The sequence below is a fragment of the Aplidium turbinatum genome, chromosome 17 (genome assembly GCF_918807975.1).
Source record: "Aplidium turbinatum chromosome 17, kaAplTurb1.1, whole genome shotgun sequence".
NCBI classification, from domain to species: domain Eukaryota; kingdom Metazoa; phylum Chordata; class Ascidiacea; order Aplousobranchia; family Polyclinidae; genus Aplidium; species Aplidium turbinatum.
Window position 1 is genome coordinate 7413513 of NC_137488.1, and position 23901 is coordinate 7437413.

Consider the following 23901-nt stretch of genomic DNA (forward strand, 5'->3'; position numbering starts at 1 on the left):
CGATTTTTTGTTAATTTAAACACAAATATCCCTCAAGCCTATTATACAGTTGGACATTTACATTACATATAGCATCTTCTGTTGCCTGACCGAGTGGTGAGAGCACCTCCGCAACTCTTGAAAAGATGTCGGTTCGACACCGCTCCAAAGCACACGGCTGCGTCTCGACAAGGCACTCAATGGCATACCAAGACAATTGGGAACTGCTGACTCAATGACTGCACATGTGCTTTCGTCCTAAACAATTTTGGATTTAATAAACAGTAGCCTACTTTATCAATTTACCTTGATAAGTCTGCCCCGATAGTACAATTGGTTAGCGCGTGACTTCTGGAACGATAAAGTTTCATGATCAAGCGGCGCAGGTTCGATTCTAGGATTGTGCGCTTGAGCAATGCACGTTAAAGACTGCTTTTCATTCAGCTGCATCTAATGGATGGAACAATACCTCGTCAACAAGACTTCAACAATCGGAAAACTTCACTTTGTCAATCTCGGTGACAGGGCCTGCGTCAGTGATTCAAAGCTTCTACAAGCATCCGAAACTGTCAGTATTAAGCTCTGCAAGAAGCTTTTCCAGTCCGAGGATAAAGATTTAATCAATCAATTATACACCTGAGTGCAATGTGCATTTTTCGATTATTTTGACCTCTTTGTATTTTCACGCAAATATTCTAAAATTACTCTTTTCTTCTATCTAATGTTTTAAGTCGTTGAGTACTGAGTCTGTAAGAATGGCCTGCTCACATCTTTGACTACAAAACAGTACAACTTCTGGTTTTTAGATGCAAGTTGAAGTATGTGATGAAAAATTGGACGATTGTAATTGTCCTGGACTTTATTAAACTTCATGCTAGCAATGAATCAGAAGCAGTAAAGTTCTGAACTGTGTCTTGACATGTTTGACTCTTGCATTAATATCCCCAACGACGTGACTCGCCCCATGGGTTCTGCACCCCAAAAGATGTTGTTGTTTACAAATTTTGCAAGGAAAATATTTAAAGATGCTTGACGTGGTTTAACATTTTTGTTAAAATTAAAAGAAAGTCAGTAATCAGTTGCATCTCACAACAAAGTAGCCTACTGGGTTGCTAATTTTTTTAACATTGTTTTGTTATTTACTTGCATTGTCGACATGCGCATTGCGCAATATTTCGTTTTCTGTGCACTCCTTGTTGTCCAAAAACAATCGTCGACACAAACGAAGCGTGAACAAACGACTTTGTGACTCCACACAACCATTGAATTGCTGCTTGGGTTGTTAGAGTTATAGAGTAATCATTTCTGTTTCTCGTCGAGTGTAGCAAGAACTCAGCAATAGACACGTGTTTCGCCCATGAGTCTGGGCTCATCAATACCGCACTGTTAGTTTTTGCCACATATTTCTCAACCGCTGCTTTTGTCAGTCGATTGAATTCTTTAAATTTGTGGAAAGAATAAAAAGAAAATCATTGTACATCACAACAACGTAGTTGATGTTTGAATAATTGCCAATGAAACGAAAATGTTCTTCCTTACTTTGCGATTTACCTAATGAATTATTTCATCAGAAGCTATTAGACAAACTAGTGAAAGCACGAAAAACAAGAATTGGGTTGCTGGAAAACTTGAAAAAAAATTTGCAACAAGGCATGGTTTGGGGTCGTGGGACGGTGCCATAAATCACGTTCGTTTCTTCAAAACATGAATAGAAACCTTTTCTTGAAAAATAGAGCTTTGGCAGAGAGTTTGTTTTGTTAAACCATAAGCATACGAAGCCGAGTAATGTAATCAGGTTTAATATAAAATGACATAAAACTCTAAAATTTTTGCTCGAAGTCAATCTTCATACCCTCGACGACTAGCTATCTTCCACACAGCATTACAATTTTATTTTGCAATTTATTTGTTGCAGAACCGGTTTTTGTTCATAAAAAACTCATCAGTACAACTATTAATAAATTATAATAAACATTTAGTCAAAGTCGAGTTGAAATTATCAGCTTCAACAATAGCTATTGTCCAACATTGAATCATTTAAGCGCCAATTCCAGCAAGATCATAAAATTTGCGAATTTGTACATCACCATCATCTGCTACTTATCCAACAAGAAATGTCCCAACGTTCCAAAATCATCAGTCACAATGCCGAATATTTGCATGTTTCCTTTTAAAATGATATCCCTAGCAGCTTCCAAACCACCATCAACATCAGGAGCAAACACAAAAACATCGGTTGGAGATCCAGCCGCAGCAAAACACGGAACTCCTCTTAGTAGTGTAATTTTAATAGATACATGGTTGACTTAAATTTGGTCATAAACATTTGCTATTCCATTTATTTTGACTTACTTCTTTTTCATAGCAGTAGCTTCAGATTGTAAAAATTTGAATAAAATTTTACAAAAGTTGTAATGCTTATATACCGAAAAAAAAACAACTGTTAACAATCTCAACAATCAACCTCAAATGTCAATCTCAAACAGCTCAAGGGCAGAGCGAAAGATAGGTCAAAAGCTACGTCAATGGATCGGCTACACGTTGACGTAGCTTTTATGAAAATTTCCCACATAGCATTACCTTATTTTGTTTCTATTTTTCGCTCTGCCCTTGGGCTGTTTTCATATATGAGTTATGCTATTTTAGTATTTTATTTGAGATTGTTAACAATTGTTCTTTTTCGGTATATAAACATTATAACTTTTGTAAAATTTTATTCAAATTTTTACAATCTGAAGCTACTGCTATGAAAAAGAAGAAAGTTAAAATAAATGGAGTAGCAAATGTTCATGACCACATTTAAGTCAACCATGTATCTATTAAAATTACACTACTAAGAGGAGATCCGTGCTTGGCTGCGGTTGGATCTCCAACCGATGTTTTTGTGTTTGCTCCTGATGTTGATGGTGGTTTGGAAGCTGCTAGTGATATCATTTTAAAAGGAAACATGAAAATGAAAGTATTCGGCACTGTGACTGGTGATTTTGGAACGTTGGGACATTTCTTGTTGGATAAGTAGCAAATGATGGTGATGTACAAATTCGCAAATTTTATGATCTTGCTGGAATTGGCGCTAAATCATTCAATGTTGGACAATAGCTATTGTTAAAGCTGATAATTTCAACTCGACTTTGACTAAATGTTTATGACACTTATTAATAGTTGTACTGATGAGTTTTTTATGAACGAAAACCGGTCCTGCAACAAATAAATTGCAAAATAAAATTGTAATGCTGTGTGGAAGATAGCTAGTCGTCGATGATATGAAGATTGACTTCGAGGTCATTTAATCATTCGTTAAAGTTTTAGATTTGTGATCGCCCATAGAGGAAGTGTAAATAAGGCTGACTTAACTCTGATCTACATTCGTAAACCTGTCTGTGTCCCAATTATCGTAAATAAACTATCAAATTAAATCTTTTTTGCATCAAACTTGCACCTTTGAACAAAACTAGTTTTAGTAGGCTATTTGATGCAGCCTAATATTACTATGAAATCATAGTCAATATTCTTTCAACACCACCGTTACGTTAATAACTGGACATTTTTGCTCAAATATTTTTACAAATAACTGCATTAGTAGGATGTGAACAAAAAATCAAAAAACCTGAACAGGCTTCTGATGCTAAAACAGAAACCTCATATAACCAGTAATAATGTAATAACCAGGTAATAACCAGTAATAACTAAGTAATCAGTACCCATCATGCTTTCAAAATTGTATCGATGAAAAAATGTGGGCTACTATTGTAGTCTACCTGCATTAATAGGATAGGCTATAGAGAAAAAAGCAAAAAAAGTCATGAGGTTACCACTACCCAGTAGACTTTTGAATCCTACCCGCAAAAAAGTGTTTGCCTACATAGCCTACTAGTGAATAAGACTTTACTTCAGCTCGCCAATTGTTCTCTTTAACACTTATGTTCCCGACAATTTTCACCAAATCAAACGTCATATAAAAACCGTTCAAGTCTACTGAATATTACGTCATGGAAATTCCTAAAGCATGTGCCAAAATTGCACCATCGTTCATAAGACCTGTTTGGACCTGTTTGGGCCTGTTTAAACAGGAAATATTACATCAGCTTAAACACCTGTTGGAATGACTTCATAATTGTCTTTCATTTATTGCGTCACAGTTACTTTCTACGTGAATTTGAGATATTGATATCTATTCTGGTCATTCGTAAAATGATTGTTTGAAAGTTGGCCGCACATTTAACTGTTGGCTTAGTGCTTGCTAGCTGGACAAAAGTTCCGTCTTTTATCCAAGTAATCTGTTGTGTAGTGACAGTTTAAGTGGTGTACGCGTTGCACCCCCTCGTTTTTGGTAGCCGTGGGCTAATTTTTACAGAAATACACTGTTTGAAAAGAAGTTCAAGTGTGTGTTTCTTCGGTCATTATATGCAGACGAAAGGATCCGGGAACTTTAAGTTACAATTTTCCCACGAAGAAATTATGGTTTACCGCTGTGACCATAAAAAATAAAAGACGATTCTCTGTCTAGTGTTTGGCACAGAAGCACTTAGAAGCAAAAAAAATAAAAGACGTAGTTGTTGGTTGGTAGGCTACAAAAGCAAAGAAATAATAAAAGAAGATCTTGTTGGTTGGTAGTCTAAAGAAGCAAAGAAAATTAAAGACATTTCTTCTCGGTAGGCAACTGAAGAACTTTAAGCTAAAAAGTAAAGACATTTCTTCTCAGTTTGGTACAGAAGAAAAAATAACTTTGACATTCATTGGCAAGAAAGAAGATTAAAGGCAATCCATCTGTGCTTGAAGATTCAAGTGGAAGAATCCAAGCAAGTTTTGTGGACGTTTGGACTTCACATACTCGTACAGCTACGGTATCGTGCATTTAAATTCTTTTTTGTATTTTTACGGTCTTTGCAGTTAAGTTTTTTATAACTACTGTAATTTTGTGTGTTTGTGTAACTTAATTTTTTAATTGTTAAATTTAGCCCTAACATTTAATATGTCTACACTCGGTGGCGACAGGGACTCGACCGCCGTCGACTCGACTGAGTTTAAGCCTGATGATGTTCTTTGCGGTCGGGCAGGCCATTCTGGGGAGGGACCCAATAACGATGAGGCTAAGTCAGTTCGAGAGGCCCGGCATCTTAGACGGGATATTTTGACTCAAATTGGGAAACTTTCTGTGGCCCTAGGTTCTTTGAGTGATAAGCAGGAACTGTTAATTTTTCGATCTAACTTATCTACTTTAGAAAAGGAATTACGGCATTTCCATGCTCTCTTGAGTAAAATTTTTAACTCTGCAATCTTAGCAGAACTTCGTGATAGGGTAGATCCCGAATTTAACTCGTTAAAAAATAACTTCCAACAAAAAGAAAGTGAGTTCTCAGATAGGTTGGATGCTGACATACATCCTGAAGATAGCGCCTCAAATGTAAGCACTAGGATGTCTGAGAGCTCGTCACGGATAGTGGCACAAATTAACTTACAGCTAAGACGAGAGGAGCTCCAGATACAAGCCGAAGCCGAAGCGAGAGCTGCTGAGGCTGCCATGAGAGCTGAGGCCATACGAACTGAGGCTGCCGCGAGAGCTGAGGCCATACGAGCTGAGGCTGCCGCGAGAGCTGAGGCCGAAGCGAGAGCTGCTGAGGCCGCCGCGAGAGCTGAGGCCGTACGAACTGAGGCTGCCGCGAAAGCCGAAGCGAGAGCTGCTGAGTTCGCACTCAAAGACGCTCAGTTGAGGGCTGAACAACGTAAGGAAGTGGCATTAGCTGAATATCGATCAGAGGTGGGCTCCCGGCGTAGCTCTAAGAAGGGATCTTCTAGGCATTCCAGAAGTGAACATCAATCACAGTTTAATTTACATAACCTTTTCCAGACGCCTGTTCAATCTGTAAGTGGACCAGTACAATCCACATCTTTTCAAGCTGTTTCAGGAGGTCTCAGGGCCGCGGCTAAGGGTCTTCCGAAGGCTGTAGAGCCAAGGTCTGCAAATTACAACCGAACTCCTCCCCCAGAGCGTACAGGTCACGGGGCCGCCATTAGCAGTAATGCTTTGCCCCCTTCAAAGTTTTCTGCGCCGCTAGTTGCTGATCGCCCAGCTACACGTAATTTGGGTGGTTGTGAGAGGCGTATCGTGTCTCCTGATTTTAACGTGTTTGAGGATCGTGATCGGGCTGTGCATGTGACTGAGCCCACTCAGCCCCTTAAGGGATATAGCTTGTCTTCTCCCGCTAAATCGAGTTCTCAACAGCAGGATTGCTTTTTTGAATACCAAAATAGTAGGACGTTCTTCGATAAGGCGGCCTTGATTGGTTACGATGGTAATAATATGCCATTTGTCTTCTTTAAAAATCGTGTTATGGCCTTGATGGCAGCTTCGCCCTTTAAGGGAACTCGTTTGACTTTGTTGCAAGCAGCTTGTGTTAGAACAGCTGCACAAACGATTGCTAATTTGGTTTCCGACACTCCTGGCTTGTCAGAGGAAGACAGGATAGAAATGTCGTTAGCTCGCTTGTCCCAACGTTTTGGAGTTCGTGGAGGTCTTTTCGCAGAACCAAAAATTAGAAAGTATCGCTATGGTAGCAAATTGACTTCTATCTCTTCCAGTGATTTGAAAGAGTTTAAAGATGAATTGTCGCAGTGTTTGCTTTACGCGAAAGCTTATGGTCAGCGTGATAAATTAGAAGGACGTTTTGTTTTGGATTTGGCTAAGCGACTCCCGTTTGACGCTAAGCAGCGTTATCTTGACTTTTTAGGTGATCAGTATGGTAGCACTGAGGAACCTACTTTTCAGAGTTTGTTTGATTTTGTAGTACGGGAGGAAACGCGCAAGTCGACTGATTTTAGCATTATGCTAATGGGCGATTCTGGTGAGTCGCAGCATTTTAAAAAGTTTGGCAAAGGAAAATTGCCTTCATGTCCGGTTAGGCAGACGTCGGTAAAGCCCCATGATAATGTGATTTCAGGGAGTTCGCAGTACTCGACTGCTGTTGGCGCACCGCGCGGCGGTGTGGCCAGACATAGTGACATACCGGCGTGTTTTTGTTGTTCGTCACGTGGTCAAGTTGAATATCATTTTTTGTCTAATTGTAAAGAATTTTTGCGCTTGACACCTAAAGATCGGAGAGATGTCATTGTGAAAGCTGGCAAATGCTTGAATTGTTTGCGCCAGCATATGGTTAGAGACTGTAATCATGCAAATAACTGTCGTAAGTGTGGACCTACCAACGATAGGAAACACTATTTTCTTCTGCATGATTTTTATGTGACGTCACGTGATTCTCTGGATTCGGTCGGTAAAGATGATGCTGGTGCCAGAGTTCCTGTGCGTAATGTTAAGATTGGAAATGTTAAAGCAGCCTTTAACCGCGTTACTGCTGCTCGTGTTTTGAACCCAATGACTGGCAAATCGAAGTTGGTGTATTGTCAGCATGATCCTGGTTCGCAGTTGACCTTTGTTTCGAGTGACTTGGTGTGCGAACTTGGTCTTAAACCGTATGATAAAGCGTCGTTTAAAATAGATACTCTGGCTGGTCAGAAACCTACTTGTGCTGACCTTGTTAAACTCAACATCCAGTCGTTAGAGACTGATGAACTGTTTTGTGATATAACCTCGGTGGTTAACCCAGCTTGGGCTGACGATGTTAAAACTTTACCTCATAAACAAGATTTAAGTGGTTTCCGTCATTTTCATGACGTGAATATGTTTCATTTGAATGATTGTAGTACTGTAGATGTACTGATTGGCAATGACAACGCTTATTTGATGTGGACAAAAGAAGAACGTGTTGGTGAAAATCGTAGTGAACCGCATGCTTTACTCACTCCTCTCGGTTGGTTGGCTTGTGGTGGTAAGTCACCCTTAGTTGAAAGCGTTGCTAAAGTGTGCAGAGTGCAGACGTCTTCAGAGTCGGATGTCATCTCTGGCTTTCAGCGTAAAATTGAGTCTCGTGATATGGAAATAGCAGACCTGAATAAAGTCATTCAGGATTTGACGTTGCAAAATGAAACCTGTGAATTGTCTCGCAATGATAATTTGGCTAGAGAACTTGTTGAACCGAATATTGAGTTGAAAGGTGGTCGATTTGAGATACCTGTACCGTTGAAGGAAGATATTGATTTACCTAACAATTTTGTGTTGGCGTCAGATAGAGCTGTTGCTTTAAGGAAGAAGGCTTTAAAACAATCTGAATTTCGAGGAACTTGTGTAAATGATGTAATGTCTTCTTGCCCTGACTTGTCTGACTTGTTAAACCCTCTGGCAGATGTCTTGGCTAGATTTCGGCTTGAAAGATTTGGTTTCATGGCTGATGTGACCAAATACTTTTTTCACATTTTGGACTCTTCGATACGTAAGCCCAATTTTATTGAACTGCTTACGTACACAGGCAGTGCCGTTCGGATCGTGAACGAACGCCCTTTGGTACCTTTGAGTGACGACCCTAGGGATTTTACTGTCATCACCCCTGCCTCACTTTTGACCCCATACTTAGACCCATACTGTGCTGTTGGGCAACCACATGATCGTGACCAATTAAGAAGGGATTATCGGTTCAATTTGTCACTTTCTCAGCAGTTTTGGAATAAATGGATCGATTTTTACTTGCCAGGTCTTCAGGGCCGCAAAAAATGGCTAAAAATGGCCGAGAATTTGGAGCCTGGTCAACTTGTAGTGGTAGGTTCTCTCCAAGACATTGGTAAACGTGGGAAGTATCAACTTGGGAGGGTGCGTGAGGTAGTTCCACAAATTAGGAAAGGGAAGCCTGTGGTTCGTAGAGCCAAAGTTGCCGTCTGCAACTATGATGAGAGTACGGGGAAAGTGAAAGTAGACTACGTGTTGAGGGATATTTCGTGCCTCGCCCTCGTAAAGAACACCTAAGTGTTAGGGTTTGAGCCTGGTTTTGTCTGCGGTGGCCGACCCTTGTCTGAGCCCGGAACAGTCGGTTATTAGCGCAACCATTGTATATAGCGTCATTTAGCGTGTACCTATGGTACCAATTTCATGTATCGTCGTGTTTATTCTTATTGCTGTTCATTCTTTGCATGCCCTTTGTATTTGCGTATTAACTTAAACGTGAGTGATTCAAACAATTTGTGTATCATGTGTTTTTATTCATTGGCTCACAATTGTCGTCATTTCTTTTTAGTTATGCCATGTCAGACTGTCATAACTAGGGGCCGCTATGTTCCCGACAATTTTCGCCAAATCAAACGTCATATAAAAACCGTTCAAGTCTACTGAATATTACGTCATGGAAATTCCTAAAGCATGTGCCAAAATTGCACCATCGTTCATAAGACCTGTTTGGACCTGTTTGGGCCTGTTTAAACAGGAAATATTACATCAGCTTAAACACCTGTTGGAATGACTTCATAATTGTCTTTCATTTATTGCGTCACAGTTACTTTCTACGTGAATTTGAGATATTGATATCTATTCTGGTCATTCGTAAAATGATTGTTTGAAAGTTGGCCGCACATTTAACTGTTGGCTTAGTGCTTGCTAGCTGGACAAAAGTTCCGTCTTTTATCCAAGTAATCTGTTGTGTAGTGACAGTTTAAGTGGTGTACGCGTTGCACCCCCTCGTTTTTGGTAGCCGTGGGCTAATTTTTACAGAAATACACTGTTTGAAAAGAAGTTCAAGTGTGTGTTTCTTCGGTCATTATATGCAGACGAAAGGATCCGGGAACTTTAAGTTACAATTTTCCCACGAAGAAATTATGGTTTACCGCTGTGACCAACTTACTTTGTGCAAATGTTGAATCGAAGCTTATCATTCTACCCAAATGGCAATAGCCTACCACATGCAATAGTTTCGAAAATCGATGATAGGCCTAATACATTTTTACATTTGGTGGAAAATAAGAATGTATCTCATAAATTGTAACAATTACAGTATGTAGGCTAAAATTTGTAAACTGGTGAGGTGTCGAAATGTCATGGTGAGATTGATTTACGGTACTCAAATAACTGCAAATTTGTGCCCAAATTTGCAACGTTCTTTTTAGCAGGAGAACGATCGCCCCCTTCCCCCCGCCCTTCCATCTCATACGGCAATGCCCACGAGAATTAAATTTTCTTTTAATGGCTCAGCTTCTCTTCATCGTGAGAGACCCCAAGTTATCTACTCTGCCTACGGGCAGACCGAGTATAAAAATCAAACGTACCTGTGTTAAGGTCACGTGATGGAGACGTGGGCGCTGCCCGGCTATCAAACTATGGTCGGTACCAGCCATCCTACACGACGGGCCGCCTGGCCCGTCATGGGACGACCTTTTTTGCGTTGCGGAAAGCTAAGTCTGTCTCCCTGGCCCGTTCCGCAATTCTAAATTGTGGGTACGGGCCGCATAAATTTTTCAATCCGCACTCTTCTTCCACGGGTACCTAGCAAGGCCTCGGAGAGAAATCAGGACTGGTCGGGAAACAATACGTAAAATGAGCCCCAATTTTTTTTTCAGAAAAAACCAAAGCAACGAATTTGTATCATGCGTTGCATCATATGTTTCAAGCTGAACTTGGCCTACTTTCCTACAGATTTTAACAACGTATCAATACGAAAAAAAAACTTCTTTCAATATGAAAATCAACAAAATTCACTCGACTACACTTGCAGCAAAAATAAAAAATTGTAGAGTCGTATGGTTTGCGTATCTCATACCTTTGGCACTTCAACCAGTGTTTAAACATGTCGTCACATAGCCTAAATACATATATACTGTCATATATCAACATCTACACATATCTGTCGTCATATACTACTCCATATCCGACACTGATTTTGGCGATGGGCATTCAGGACTGCTGAAGGTATACCCTGCTTATGTAGTGTTTGGGCAGTGCTGGCGTGTTTGCTGATGATCCTGTTATCCACTTTTGTCTGTTTGTTGAGTGGAATCTTGGAAGAGCCGTTGTTGGGTCGGTGATGACGTCTCCTCTTCTTGACAAGTCTGCGTGCAGGTAACCTATTCGTTCCGATCATGATGCGAGTCGAACTTATTGTAGCTGGTAACCGGTAAGTGGAGAGAAAATTATAAGCACCCAATACAGGCAATGAAAATAGCTCAACAAAACATTCAAAGCAGCAGTGGCCGAGTGGTTAGCGCGTTGGGCTCGCAGTCGAGAGCCTGCATGTTCGACTCCAGTCACCCGCTCTTGCTGTTGTTTCTCTGGGCAAGAAACTTTACGATAATTGCCTCTACCCAGTGATCGATTTCGAGTAATGAGTAAGTAGGCTACCAAATTTAAGTCATAATTTAGACCAAATTTAGTAATTCATAATATTTTTAATATTAATTAATATTATTAATATTAATATTTTTCATAATATTCATAAATTCATAGTTTTTACCAAATTTAGACAACCAGAAACAGACATTGCAGTCGGCTGCAGCGTGGGTCAGGTGTACGTCGGAAGACGTACACCGATGCATAGCGCTCAAGTCCGCTTTCCCGCAATGCAGGATAAAGATAAAAAAAAAGACCTTTTGCAATGCAAAGCTGCAGGTCACAGCGTCAAGTAGGCTAATAAAGATTTGCAACGTCTGATTTAATACACATCATGCATAGCCTATTGCCTAGGCTGTTCAATCGGATTTAAGCGTGGCCACGGTTTTGAGTCCTGGTGAATTGTAAACAATTCTTTACAGATTTGTGTGCCCTAAAATTAGGTTTTCAACTAGCAACCGTTGAAGGTTACCAGTTTACGTCAAAATTTTTCGAAGTAACAAAACTATTTGAAAAAGTGTTTCGAAAGTTGCTTTCAATAGTTTCTTTGAGCAGAGATCATGGGTGGTGTGATTCGGTTTGCAGCACAGGTTTGTTGTGTAGCTTTTTTTCAAAAGTACCAACTCATCCAAAATGGCATTATTGTAGCCCACAATTTGTTTAAATTTGTTCCATACATGCCCCAGCTGCACATCAGACATATCGGTACGATGAAATTTCAATATGTTTTGAGTTTGTTGATACAGTTGTTAATTAACTATCAACAGCTAGCGAATATGTTACAACATAGTAGAATAAATTTTGTTTGTAGGCTGTAATTGAGCTGGTGAAGCGTTGTTGTTGGAGCGTTCCGTCCCTGGAAAAATCAAATCTTTTTATTTTCAATTCATAGTTCCTGTAATAACAACTTAGGCTTGCGAATAGTCTGGCCTACTCTTCCTAGCTTCCCTTAACTTTGATTACAATTTTATAAGTTGATTATGGATTGGTTAGTTTGATTTTGAATCTTTATCCTTGGACTGACAAAGCCTTGAATAGGTTATTCCTGGTAGGTTCGCACACTTGTAGAGGCTTTTGACGCAGGGTCGGTTACCGAAATTGACAGAGTGAATGTTCCGATTATTGAAGTGTTGTTGCGGCAGAATTATTCCATCCATTAGGTGCTGCTGAATTGAGAGCAGTCTTCAGAATGCGTTGCTCAAGCGCACACTCAAAGAGTCGGACTAGCGCTGCTTGATCTTGAGACTTGTTCGTTCACAAAGCCACACGCGCTAACCAACTGAGCTATCAGGGCGGACATCTATCCATTGAATATCTAGCTATCCATTGAACAGTTCTTTATCGCTGTATAAATAAGTTAGTCAAGTGAATATTGTTTAGATCTGTAATCCACAAAATGCAGAGAAGCATAGATTTCAAACTGCTCATGTAGTCTGCTTGGATGAGACAGTTTTCTTTGGAATTTCCTATCTGGTCGGGTTACAATTGAAAATGACACAAGCTTAGCCAACAGTCGATCAATTACTCCAAAAATGATATGACATCTGGACAATAGGCAAAAGGGCTTACTTCCTTTAAATTGAATCTTGCTTGAACATTTTTAATCTTTTCAGACATGTTGGATCAATACGCCTGGCCAACGCAGTTTTTGAATTCAAGGTTCAGTTGGTCAAGCACAAATTGTAGGCTAATCCTTAACCAAACGCAGCAGCGCCAGTTTTCAAGTCGAAACAATGGAAACCCTTTAATGATGCAGAAAGCAGTAGGCTAACACCATCAAATTTTACGTCTTGAAGCAGTTTAACATGACCTACTGTACCTTAAATATGAGAATGATTTGTTCTTGATGAGAAACATCTGAAGTAGCATCTACCATGATCAAAAAATACTTGGAAATGCCTATTTCATTCAAACATTTGTTTATTTTTTCAGTTGGTACCGTACACTTTTATTTTAGTGGCAAAATGGGTCCCCCTTAAACATGGAAAAACAAAAAACTCCTCGTTTTTTCTTTACAATGTTATGGTAGGAGGGAAAGTTGCCCGATCCCCCCTCCTGGAGCCCCTGGTACCTAGTGTACCGCTCTCCCGGGTGGAAACAGTTTATCACCGTTAACTCGCCCTTGTTGCAACTGTTTATTGTAGGCTACAGTAGGCTAATTTGTTTTTTAGTGTCAGTGATGGCTGAACCCTTTTCATTTACTGAAATAGTGTGGCCTGCCCATGCATTCCTGTGTGTATGAATGTGTTGTTAGATTTATTGTTATGAGGGTGATGGCTGACTAGATGACCGCTTATGGTCTTTCGCTACCGTCCTGATTGAGCTATAATCTAACCAACATATGCATGGGCGTCCGCAGGTTTTCGGTTATGGGGGGTCAAGGTGGGTTCACTCTGCCCTTTCGGCTGGATGCAAAATTTTTTTGAAAATTTGACCATTACACCATCCAGACAATTTATCATTTTATATCAGTGTTTACATTTCTACGGATTTTTATCAAAAATGGCCAGAGCAAAAATTATCAGAGTTATATAGTCGTTTTATTGCATACTATTATCGTGCTCAAGTGAACCTTGCGTAAGGTATAATATATAGCCTACATTTGGGGTAACAATGCACTTTGTTTTGTCATAACTGTGTGGTTTCAGCAGCGATCGACTGCTAGTAGCTAGTAGTTCCAAGAAGAGATAGTAAAGGAAGGTAAGAACAGAGAAAAAGAAGCATTTCAATTACGCGATGGTATTTGGGAGTCTATAATCTTTGAAACCATTATTATGTTAGTAGTGCTTGGCATTGTCATGCTCAGGAGGACGCTAACGAGTTCATCATAAATGTGAAACATCTGGAACGTCGCGTTGATAGTTTATTGGACAATGCTTTCAATGCCACAGTTGCCAGTAACCGTGCAAAGTTAGGCCCGATTTTGTCAAGCATCATCTTTTGTAGTACCCATGACATTGCATTAAGGGGAAAGGATTCCAAGTCCGGTAATCTGAATGATTTATTAAGTTTTAGAATTGAAGCTGGTGATGGAATTTTGAAAGATCACATGGAGCACGCAAGTGACAAAGCTAAGTATACATCGGTTCGTAGGCTATACAAAACGAGATGATAAGTTTGTGTGAAGAAACGGTTAGAGATGAAATTGTTACTGAAGCAAACAATTCCGTTGGCTTCTCAATCTTAGCGGATGAGACCGCTGACATTTCAGGAAAAGAGCAACTGGCTATTGGAGTGAGGTTTTTCGACGAAAAAATCTCGTCATTCGAGAAGAGTTTCTTGGTTTTGCGTCACTGAACGAAATGGACGCAGAAACGATTGCAGGGACAATAATAAATCAGTGTAATAAGTACCGGTACGGTCTAAATTTAAATAAACTACGTGGTCAAGGATACGATGGATGCTCCACTATGGCAGGCAAAGAAAATGGAGTACAGGCACGTATTAGAAGCGAGTATCCGTTGGCAGTATTTGTCCACTGTTCAGCCCATCGCCTTAACCTCGTGGTCAACGATCTGAATGCAGTTTCGGATGTACGGAACACTATTGGAACAGTGAAGGCTATAATAAAATTTTTTAGAGCCCGAAACGAAGATGCCTAATACCAAACACGCCATTGTTATGTGAAACGAGGTGGAGCGCGAAATATAAAAGTATAAGACTCTTCGCGGAAAATTTCACCGAAATTCACAGGCAGTTGGAGAATTTAGCGCAGCACGAATCGAATGCAAAGGGACGGCAGACCGCACACCAGCTGCGGACCGCTTCTGGAACCGCTACTTTTGTAGTAACGCTATATATCATCGCTAAGTATTCATCAACTTTGGAGCCTGTCACCCAAGCCCTTCAGGCAGTCCAATTGAACATGTTAGGTGTCAAGAAGCACATTGACAAACTCGTATCAATGTTTTGTGATCATCGGCAAAATGCAGAAACACTTTTTGCAGAAAACATTTATACAGCGGCATTGAAGTCAGCCGAAGAAATCGGTGTCACCCTATCTGTCCCACGGCAATGTGTCCGTCAAGTATTTAGAGCAAATACTGGTGGCACCAGTGAGGAATACTATCGCCGCTCCATTTACGTTCCTTACATGGACTCTTTAATCCAGTCTCTGAAAGGCCGCTTCTCAGAGACGAACATGCCGGCATTCATGTTATACCGACTGCATCCAGCGCAGATGGAGAAAATTGACCGTTCAGACTACAAAGCCCTGGTCAAAACCATACACCAATTCTACAACTTTGACAATTTTCAGCAGGACGCCATGTCGTGGTATGATATAACCATAAAAGGAAAATTTCCTCAGTCCGAAGACCAGGAAGAATTGGAATTTGTGGACTTGGTGAAAAATATGGAACTTTTTCCAGCTGTACTTCAAGCGATGGTAACATCACTGACCCTCCCCGCCACTACTTGTACGGTAGAAAGATCATTCAGCACAATGAAGCGGGTCAAAACATGGCTCAGATCAACCATGTCTGACGACAGGCTATCTGGGCTGTGTATGATGAGTGTCCACAGAAGCCGAATAAACTCGGACAAAAATTCGTTCATCCAAAAAGTCATCGAAAAATTCGGCAAAGACCCACGTCGACTTCACTTTTTATTCAAGAACTGATCAACTAAATTGATGGCTGATTGTTCTTTTCTGTATGATTCAATGTTACGAACAGCATCATTAAATTCATGCCTATTTTTGCATGTTCTCGCTTTTTCATCCAACAATTTTCCAGGGGGGGTCAGCTGACCCCATTTGCCCCTATGTGCGGACGCCCATGAACATATGTAACTTAGGCTACAACTTACAGTGGATTGTTTTTACATTTCATTTACTCTGCTTGTTTGTTTACACGTGGCGCTATAGCCTATTGAAACAAAATAAATTGACTTGACTTCAGGCATGGAGAAACCACGTGGGCCTGGGCCCACCTACTTTATTTTCTGGGTGGGCCTGGCCCAACCAATTTTGAAAGCCAAATTTATTTGAAAAGGTAGCGAAAACGGAAAGTCAGAGAGAGTTCCAAAAAAAGGTCTTCACTCATTTGATACACATTAGTTTGATTTTATCTTTCATAGCTCAATGGTGAAATCCAATTTTCAAACATTTCTGTTGAGCCCATTATTGATGGGGAGCACGTGTGGATGTGATTGTGTGTAATTGATGGAGCAATCTATCAATCAATATAATTATTCTCTATGGTTAAAACAATGATATCATTACATGCACGTAGCCTACTACAATGCTGCAGATTATTAAGCTACTCCTAGGTGGTATTATAACTGTGTGTGCATTGCTGTCTTTTTATTTTTGTGTGCATAGCCATGTTTTGTGGCCATGCGCTATAGAGCATTTTAACAATTTTGTAATTTTTTTTTTGGCCAAATTGGGCCTAAAAATGGAAAATTTCCGCTTGTGGGCACGCAAGGCAAGCATGAAGACACAATGTATAAACGATTTCAAGTATTAGTAATGCAACAAGGTTATGGGGGGTCTGGGGGCTTTGCCCCCCAGAAGTTTGATTGACTTTGACTGCCGAGCCTCTGAGCCCACCTACTTTTAAAATGGTTCCTCCATGCCTGCTTGACTTTCACTTACTACTGGGTGCGCTTTGGTCATATGTATAAAGAAAGGATAATTTTGGGGTGGTAGTGAGAGGATGGTAACTAGCCCTTACACCCGTTGGTCGTCGATACCTGCATGCGAAAGTGAGAGCTCGTTGGGTTGCTCACCGAGGGCAAGTCGACCCTTGTATTCCGTTAGAAACAATTTAGGTTTGTGGCAGGCTACCAAAATAAAGCAAAATCCCGAAAACGGATTTAGCTGCTTCGTGCCACCATCTGGAACAAATTATACGTAACGGCGTGAAGCACCTACAACAAATGTTTGTTCTGACTGAGCTCATCATATTGGATGTAGAGCGGATAGGGCGTTGCTGTGCCACTACAGCAGGCCTACATTACATTTTCTACAATTTGAAACTTCCCTACTCCACAGGAACTGTTGCCACTCTCTTGTCATGGAAAAGTATTAGATTTGACTGAAAAAAACAATAGATTCACAAAAAAAACACTAGAATCATAAATACACGATCATTTACATGCACAATGTACAAAAATGACAGCCAATGGCGTTAGTGAGTGCTAAAAGTCCTTAAAATTTCAAAATAGAACTGAATTTCCTTGAAAGTGAGAGCCCTGAAGTCATAGCCGTAGGGGAGTAAAACATTTTGGGGGGGCGAACAAAATTTTCCAAAATTTGGCCTTTGCAAATATATTGTCAAAAACGCACTATTACTCACAATCATCTCTGTGGTAGTGTAGTCTAAGAACTCCACACTCATCAAATGTAAGCTGACGAAATGCAAGCCTACTATAAGGTAGGCTACGCCAGTGCTACTCAAACGCCGGTACGCGTACCGGTGCCGGTACGCGATCACTTGGCTGCTGGTACGCGGTCAGTTAGGAGAAATTGTAAATTGAGTACCGTAATTTGTTTTATGTTGATCAAAACATCTATATACTAATTTTTAGGCAACGATCATGTTCAATCTGCTTTCCCAGCTATAGACTGTTTGGTGGCCCGCTACTACGACGACTTCCAGTTACGTCACAAAGAAATGTTATTTCGTAATTGTTATCCATTATTTCAACAAAGTATCGCAATGTTCGATGCGAGATGATCATCGTTTTTGTGTGTTTGTGCTGTGTCCACGTGCTTGACTATACCTGCAGCGTCCAGTCACGAGTAGAGAAGTGAGAGGCTCAATCGATCGGCCACACTTTGACTTCAAAATATCAGATGATTGTAGTGAGTTGAGCATGTTTTTACATAGATTTGTTGAAGCTATAAACCTTGTTCTTTTTTAGAAAGTGAGTTAGCTGTTAGCCCATATTAGCCTATAAAAAGTATAGTTTCAGCTAAGTTTTAGAAATGGCAAAGCGTGGTCCTATGGACAAATATAGCCTACAAAACAGAGACAATTTGGACGTAAAATGTGTTCAAGACACTGCCACAGAACATTTGTCAAATTTGGTGGAACGTATTCAACATTATTTTCCGGAACAAAAAGATCCACGAAGAGGAAATGATTGGATTCGAAACCCATTTGCACCAACTGTAAACGTAGAAGAGTTAAATGTAGATGAAGGTTTGCGAAAATCTTTTGAATCAAACTCCCTTGCAAGCTTCTGGGTCAAAATAAAAGCAGAATATCCGAGACTGTGTACCATGGCTACTAAAACACTGCTTCCATTCCCATCTATATATCTATGGGAAGCCGGCTTTTCTACCATGAGCTGTTTAAAGGGAAAACACAGAAACGCGTTGGATATCCATGCTCCTCTTCGAGGAGCATTGTCTTCCATTGAACCGCAATTGGATAAGCTGGTTGCAAATAAGCAAGCGCACACTTCGCATCAAAATTCGAAAGACCATTAATAAAAGTGTTTTTTAACTTGTTTTTTTTTGTGTATTCGTTACAAAAGTAATAATGACTTTGCTCTTGTCTTTTTTTTCGCAAATTGACCGGGACGCCAAGTGATGGCAGGTGCTCAGCCGGTACACGGCACAAAAAAGTTTGAGTAGCACTGGGCTACGCTACCTACTTTAGTCTACTTTGAACACTTTTCACAGTCATTTGTGTGTATTTTTTAAAGTAATGCTAAATATCTCAAACTTGGTCATCATTGGGTGTAACTAAACAAAAAACTCGAGTCCACTTTGAAAAGCACTACAATCAATCAATCAATCATTTTATTTTTCGTCATTAACGCGTCCGGGACGAAAAAGATACTAACTACAAAAATCGATATAAACCTACCAGCACGTTAACGAACGGGAAAAGGTGGCAAAACCTTGAAAGGTTTAAAACGTGCCTGAATGAAAAATTATGTAGTAGGCTATAGGCTATATATCAGTAGTTAGCACGGCCACAAAACCCAAAAAAAAACAAATAGCAAAAAATAAAACAAAAACAGCTATTGATGATGCAAATACATTGATGCAGCCAAACAACAATAGGTGAGGGCTACTTTGAACACTGTCCAAACTTATGCACACCAACATAGCGGTAAATCGCTAAAAAAACACTAGATAGCAGAAAAAAACACTAGAACACTAGATGCAACCCAAAAACACTAGATCTAGTGGAAAAACACTAGGAGTGGCAACACTGTCAGGAACTATCGGGTATGCCTTGAAGTAAGAAATTATGATAAACTTTGTTCCTTTTATGACAACACAATTGAATTAACATTTTTCTGATAAAAATGCTTACAGAATTTTTTCTAATGTTTAGTTGAATGCATAAAAGCGTCACCAAAATCTGAAAATGACAGTCATGGTAGATTCAAAAAAGTTGAGAATATCAGCAATAACTTGCTTTGTGATAGGATTAATCTTTTTCTCTGTATCTTTGGTATCAGCAAATTGGGCGTGGGTGAATCAAAGTACGACAATAAACCAACAAGGAGCTGGCACACAAGAAATTAAATTCACTTACACTTATGGCTTGTTTGCGACTTGTTTCTCATCGCACAGATGTGTAAACTTGGGTAAGTTGGGAAAGTAAATTGTCTGCACAAGCACTGTTTTCAAAGCAGAACATTTGTTTGTAAAAAACGGTATCTCACTAGGTCTAGTGTACGATTTACTTAATTAATTATAATTAAATTTGTAAAACGCTGCAAAAGATCTATTAGTCTACTTTTGCGCAATGTTATGTCTTCTGATTACTATTTCAATTCTACATTTTATATTCACTAGTCAGTACAACAGTAGGCTATTTTGTATATTATAAATTTAAAAAAATACATAAAACCATGGCTACCTAGATAGCCATTGTAAAACTGACATAATTTCTAGTGCGTCGTTTGACTTAAACATTTTTTTTTGTTTTATTAATTATCTTTATCCTGCATTGCGGGAAAACGGACTTGAGCGCTATGCATCGGTCTACGCCTTCCGACGTACACCTGACCCACGTTGCAGCCGACTGCAATGTCTGTTTCCGGTTGTCTACTCTATTAATGATTTAAATTTGGTACTACCCATTACTCGAAATCGATCACTGGGTAGAGGCAATTATCGTAAAGTTTCTTACCCAGAGAAACAACAGCAAGTGCGGGTGGCTGGAGTCGAACATGCAGGCTCTCGACTGCGAGCCCAACGCGCTAACCACTCGGCCACTGCTGCCGATGTTTTGCGGTTTTGTTTTGCATTATTCCAATTATGATGAGCAAAATTTCATCCTGCAAAGGTTTTTCACAAACTAAGGCGCAACATAATATGAGTTTTTGAATAAATAATTACCATAACAGTGGCGGATTTAGGGAAAAATTTTAGGGGGCGCCAAAGAAGTATGGAACAACCTCGCCGCAAATGGCTTGGGAAAATTTTTGCGTTTTTATCAATAAAATTGCTTATCTAAGTCAGGTAGGCTACCAGTCATTCCCACATCACAAATCAACACCACAAGTGACAATCAGTTGTAAAGTTGAGGCAATGCCATAATGCCGCTCGTGGCAATTAAAAGCAATAACAAACGTGAAATGATAACTTAGGTATTTTCCACTAAAACTTTAGGCTATACAACAGTGATTGCTCCAAGTGAATGAAAAGGGGTAACTACCAAAATTCATTTCAATAAATCATCAACCTAGAGTGCCTGAAGCTCACTGGTGCATAGCCCAAAAAAATGCATTATAAAAAACATTCAAACGATGAGGCCTAGGTGTACTTAGTACAAGTGAGTGGTACTCAGTCAAGATATTGCGAATAAAAAAATAATTCAAATATGAACAAAGCACTCGCAGCAATAAGAGTCTACTATTTCTATTTTATGGAATAAGCGAAATCGGGCCTATGCCCTATCAGCAAAACAAATATTGTGAACTGACAATGATGCAATTGAGCAAAAGAACAATACGATTAAACTACTCATGCTGATAATGTTGCAAAAACGTCTCAGTACGTAATTGTAATTTGTAACAACGTATAAAAATGACATTACATTTCCTCAAACAAGTAATTCGATCACAAACATGTTTTGAATAAAATACATAATAAATTTAGCAGAGATGTGTTCAAGACCAGATCCAGCTTTACTGTCCAAAAGTTGATGTATGGCATTCCATTCTATCTCTCTGCCTAAACTGCCATAAAATCTTAATTGCCACCATGCATTATATTATTTAAACTTAAGTTAAAAAAAGTTTCTTTATTAGTTATTAGTATTTTATATAATGTCCATTGTCTCTTGTACCGCTATCAGCGGTTATTAGCGGTTAGTAGGTCTACTTGCCGAGACTAAACATCACGCATTGTTTTACGTTAGTAAAATGGAAATTTACAAGTTAAAGTAGAGCATAAAAAGGAAATTTTCATGTAGACATAAAAAAATAAATTGGAATTTTAGCGGGCGCCCAGGCGCCATAGGTAAATCCGCCCCTGTACCATAATCAAGTTAACTTTTTCGTGCACTCAGAAATGCCTTTCTTAAAAAAATGACCAACTTAGCACTTTCTGTGTTGTGGCCTATAAGTTACGCTCATTTAAAAGTCATCAAGATTGTCAAATGTTTTATTTAACAACTTTCAAAAAAAGAATAAATTTTTAAGGGTGATTAAATGTTACATTGATAATAATTACAATCTTCATTTACAACATAAGTACGTGCATTGTTTTAATTTTTTGTCTCTAATAACAGATAACTCTCAAATCATTTAAAGATATTAAAAGCTGTAATTTTCATCTGGCAACCCTTTAGTCTTGAAGATGAAGTAGCCGTGGGTAACTTTTGATCTGGCGTAACTTCCAGACCGCTTTTGTTGGTGGTTTAAAAACTCTGGGCTGATGTAACTACAGGACTACCACGACAGACACTTTTTTAGTCATTCTTTCTAGGTTTCCCGCCAGAATAATATGATAATTCAAACTCTTCGTTGGAGTTTTCAAGCTATTGAATAGTAAGGAAAATAATTTCTGTTTCAGGATGGGACCTAAGCTCAGCTCTTCTGAGACCAGTTTTTGCCACTCGTGTACTTATGATTATTACCACCTGCAACCTTTTATTCTGTCTGCTTGCTGAAGCGTACATTATGGTCAGCAAGAAATCTCATAGCAAATACATCATGACATTCACTGGCTTATTGGAATTAGTGGCAGGTGTGTGATTTGAAATGTAAGAAACAACTCTTTGAAAAAATCCCTCAGGAAAATGTACCGTGATGAAACAAACCCAGAAAAAAGTTGCACATGGAAACATTCTCGATAAAAATCCCATGGTAAAATTGTCTTATGATTTTTTATATGAATTGTATCGAGATTAATTATCAAACAATTTACCACTAACGCAGCGAGCCTACTAAACCAACTAAAATGATAACCTACACAACACAACGAATTTGATCGTAAAAAGCTACATTAAAGCTGAGAGATAGTTTTTTACATTCCAAATTAGACATGTTACGTTCGTGAGGTTTAGCCCCGTTCGATACTCAGCGAGAAATAATTCATTTCAGTGTCAATTAAATTAGACTACTTTTTGCTGAGCATGAGATTTCATTGTCAATTTCCTGACCTCTTAATTCATAATGTTTTTTTGCCTTCCTTTCCTGAGGTACAAGAAATTCAACTTTCTCCAGAAATTATAGTTATACTGTTTGACAATCTGGTTAAGATTTTTATGAGAAGATTTTACTACTGGTAGCCTATGGATCGAGAATATTTTTATGCGGAACATTTTTTCATCAGGATTTTTTCCCATGAGAAACACTCTCCTGAGAGAGGATTATCGCTTACACCGGTTGCTTTAATTTGACTTTTGAAAAACGTTTTTCCAATGATTTCCTAAACTGGAAGTGTGATTTCAGGCAATACACCTGGAAAAGTTTCCGAAAATTGTTCAAAAACAACAGTTGCAAATGACTTTTAGAAATGCTTTTTTTCGCGCGCGAATACGAATCGCTGAAACTGGATGCTTTGCATTAGCTTAGTAGACTCACTGCTGGTACAACCTTTTGCGAATTAATTTGTTACTCTGTAGCCTACCGTGTGCTAATCACCAGTAGCGTTCACGGAGTCCAGGGGGTACTTTATGGACCTCGGATGATTTTAGGGGTTCGTAATCTTTCCAAGGGGTAGGAAAACCTAAAACAGCTCCTGCGTATTCATTGGATAAAGTGCGTTTTTCTTAGAAGTGTCTTGATTTAGGAGCAGAGGATTTTATTAGTACCGGGCCCGAATTATCCTCTCAACGTCCCTACTAAGCACAACTAATAAAATAATTCTTTTTAAGGTCTCTTGGTGCTATGTGCTGTGGTTTCTTTTATGGTTACTTTCAACGTCAACACAGATCAGCTTGTTTCATACAATTACGGATACTGCTTCTACCTGGCCTGGCTTGCAATTATATGTCTTGGATTATGCGGAGCATTAACGGCCTACGAACCTAGATCAAATCCACCACAAGCAGTTCAAAGGGCAAATGTACATGATAAAAGACACAGCCAAAAGTTTGGATGAAGATACTCCAAACTGTGTTCATATTCTATTGGCAACGCTACAACAAATATGCAGCGAATAAAATCATATCAAAACCTACTTTTGAAACAAAAACAGAAAGATGTTTTTTAAGTAAAGTTGTGACTGTGATTTAGGTACTGTGTTACTACAAAGATCTGTACAAATGTCATATGGTGTATTTTTTCTTATCTTTATATGA

General features: G+C 39.3%; 1 protein-coding gene and 1 pseudogene across 1 annotated transcript; both read left to right on the top strand.

Annotated features, from left to right (window-relative positions):
* The first annotated feature begins 18110 nt into the window (after positions 1-18110).
* LOC145786140 (SCAN domain-containing protein 3 pseudogene) lies at positions 18111-18617 on the top strand (annotated as a pseudogene).
* Positions 18618-19484: 867 nt separating this feature from the next.
* LOC145786959 (uncharacterized) lies at positions 19485-23901 on the top strand. The gene is made up of 3 exons (XM_082598708.1): positions 19485-19732; positions 22170-22343; positions 23476-23901. Exons 1-3 carry the CDS (start codon positions 19510-19512, stop codon positions 23700-23702), a joined length of 624 nt encoding a protein of 207 aa, XP_082454834.1. The 5' UTR covers positions 19485-19509; the 3' UTR covers positions 23703-23901.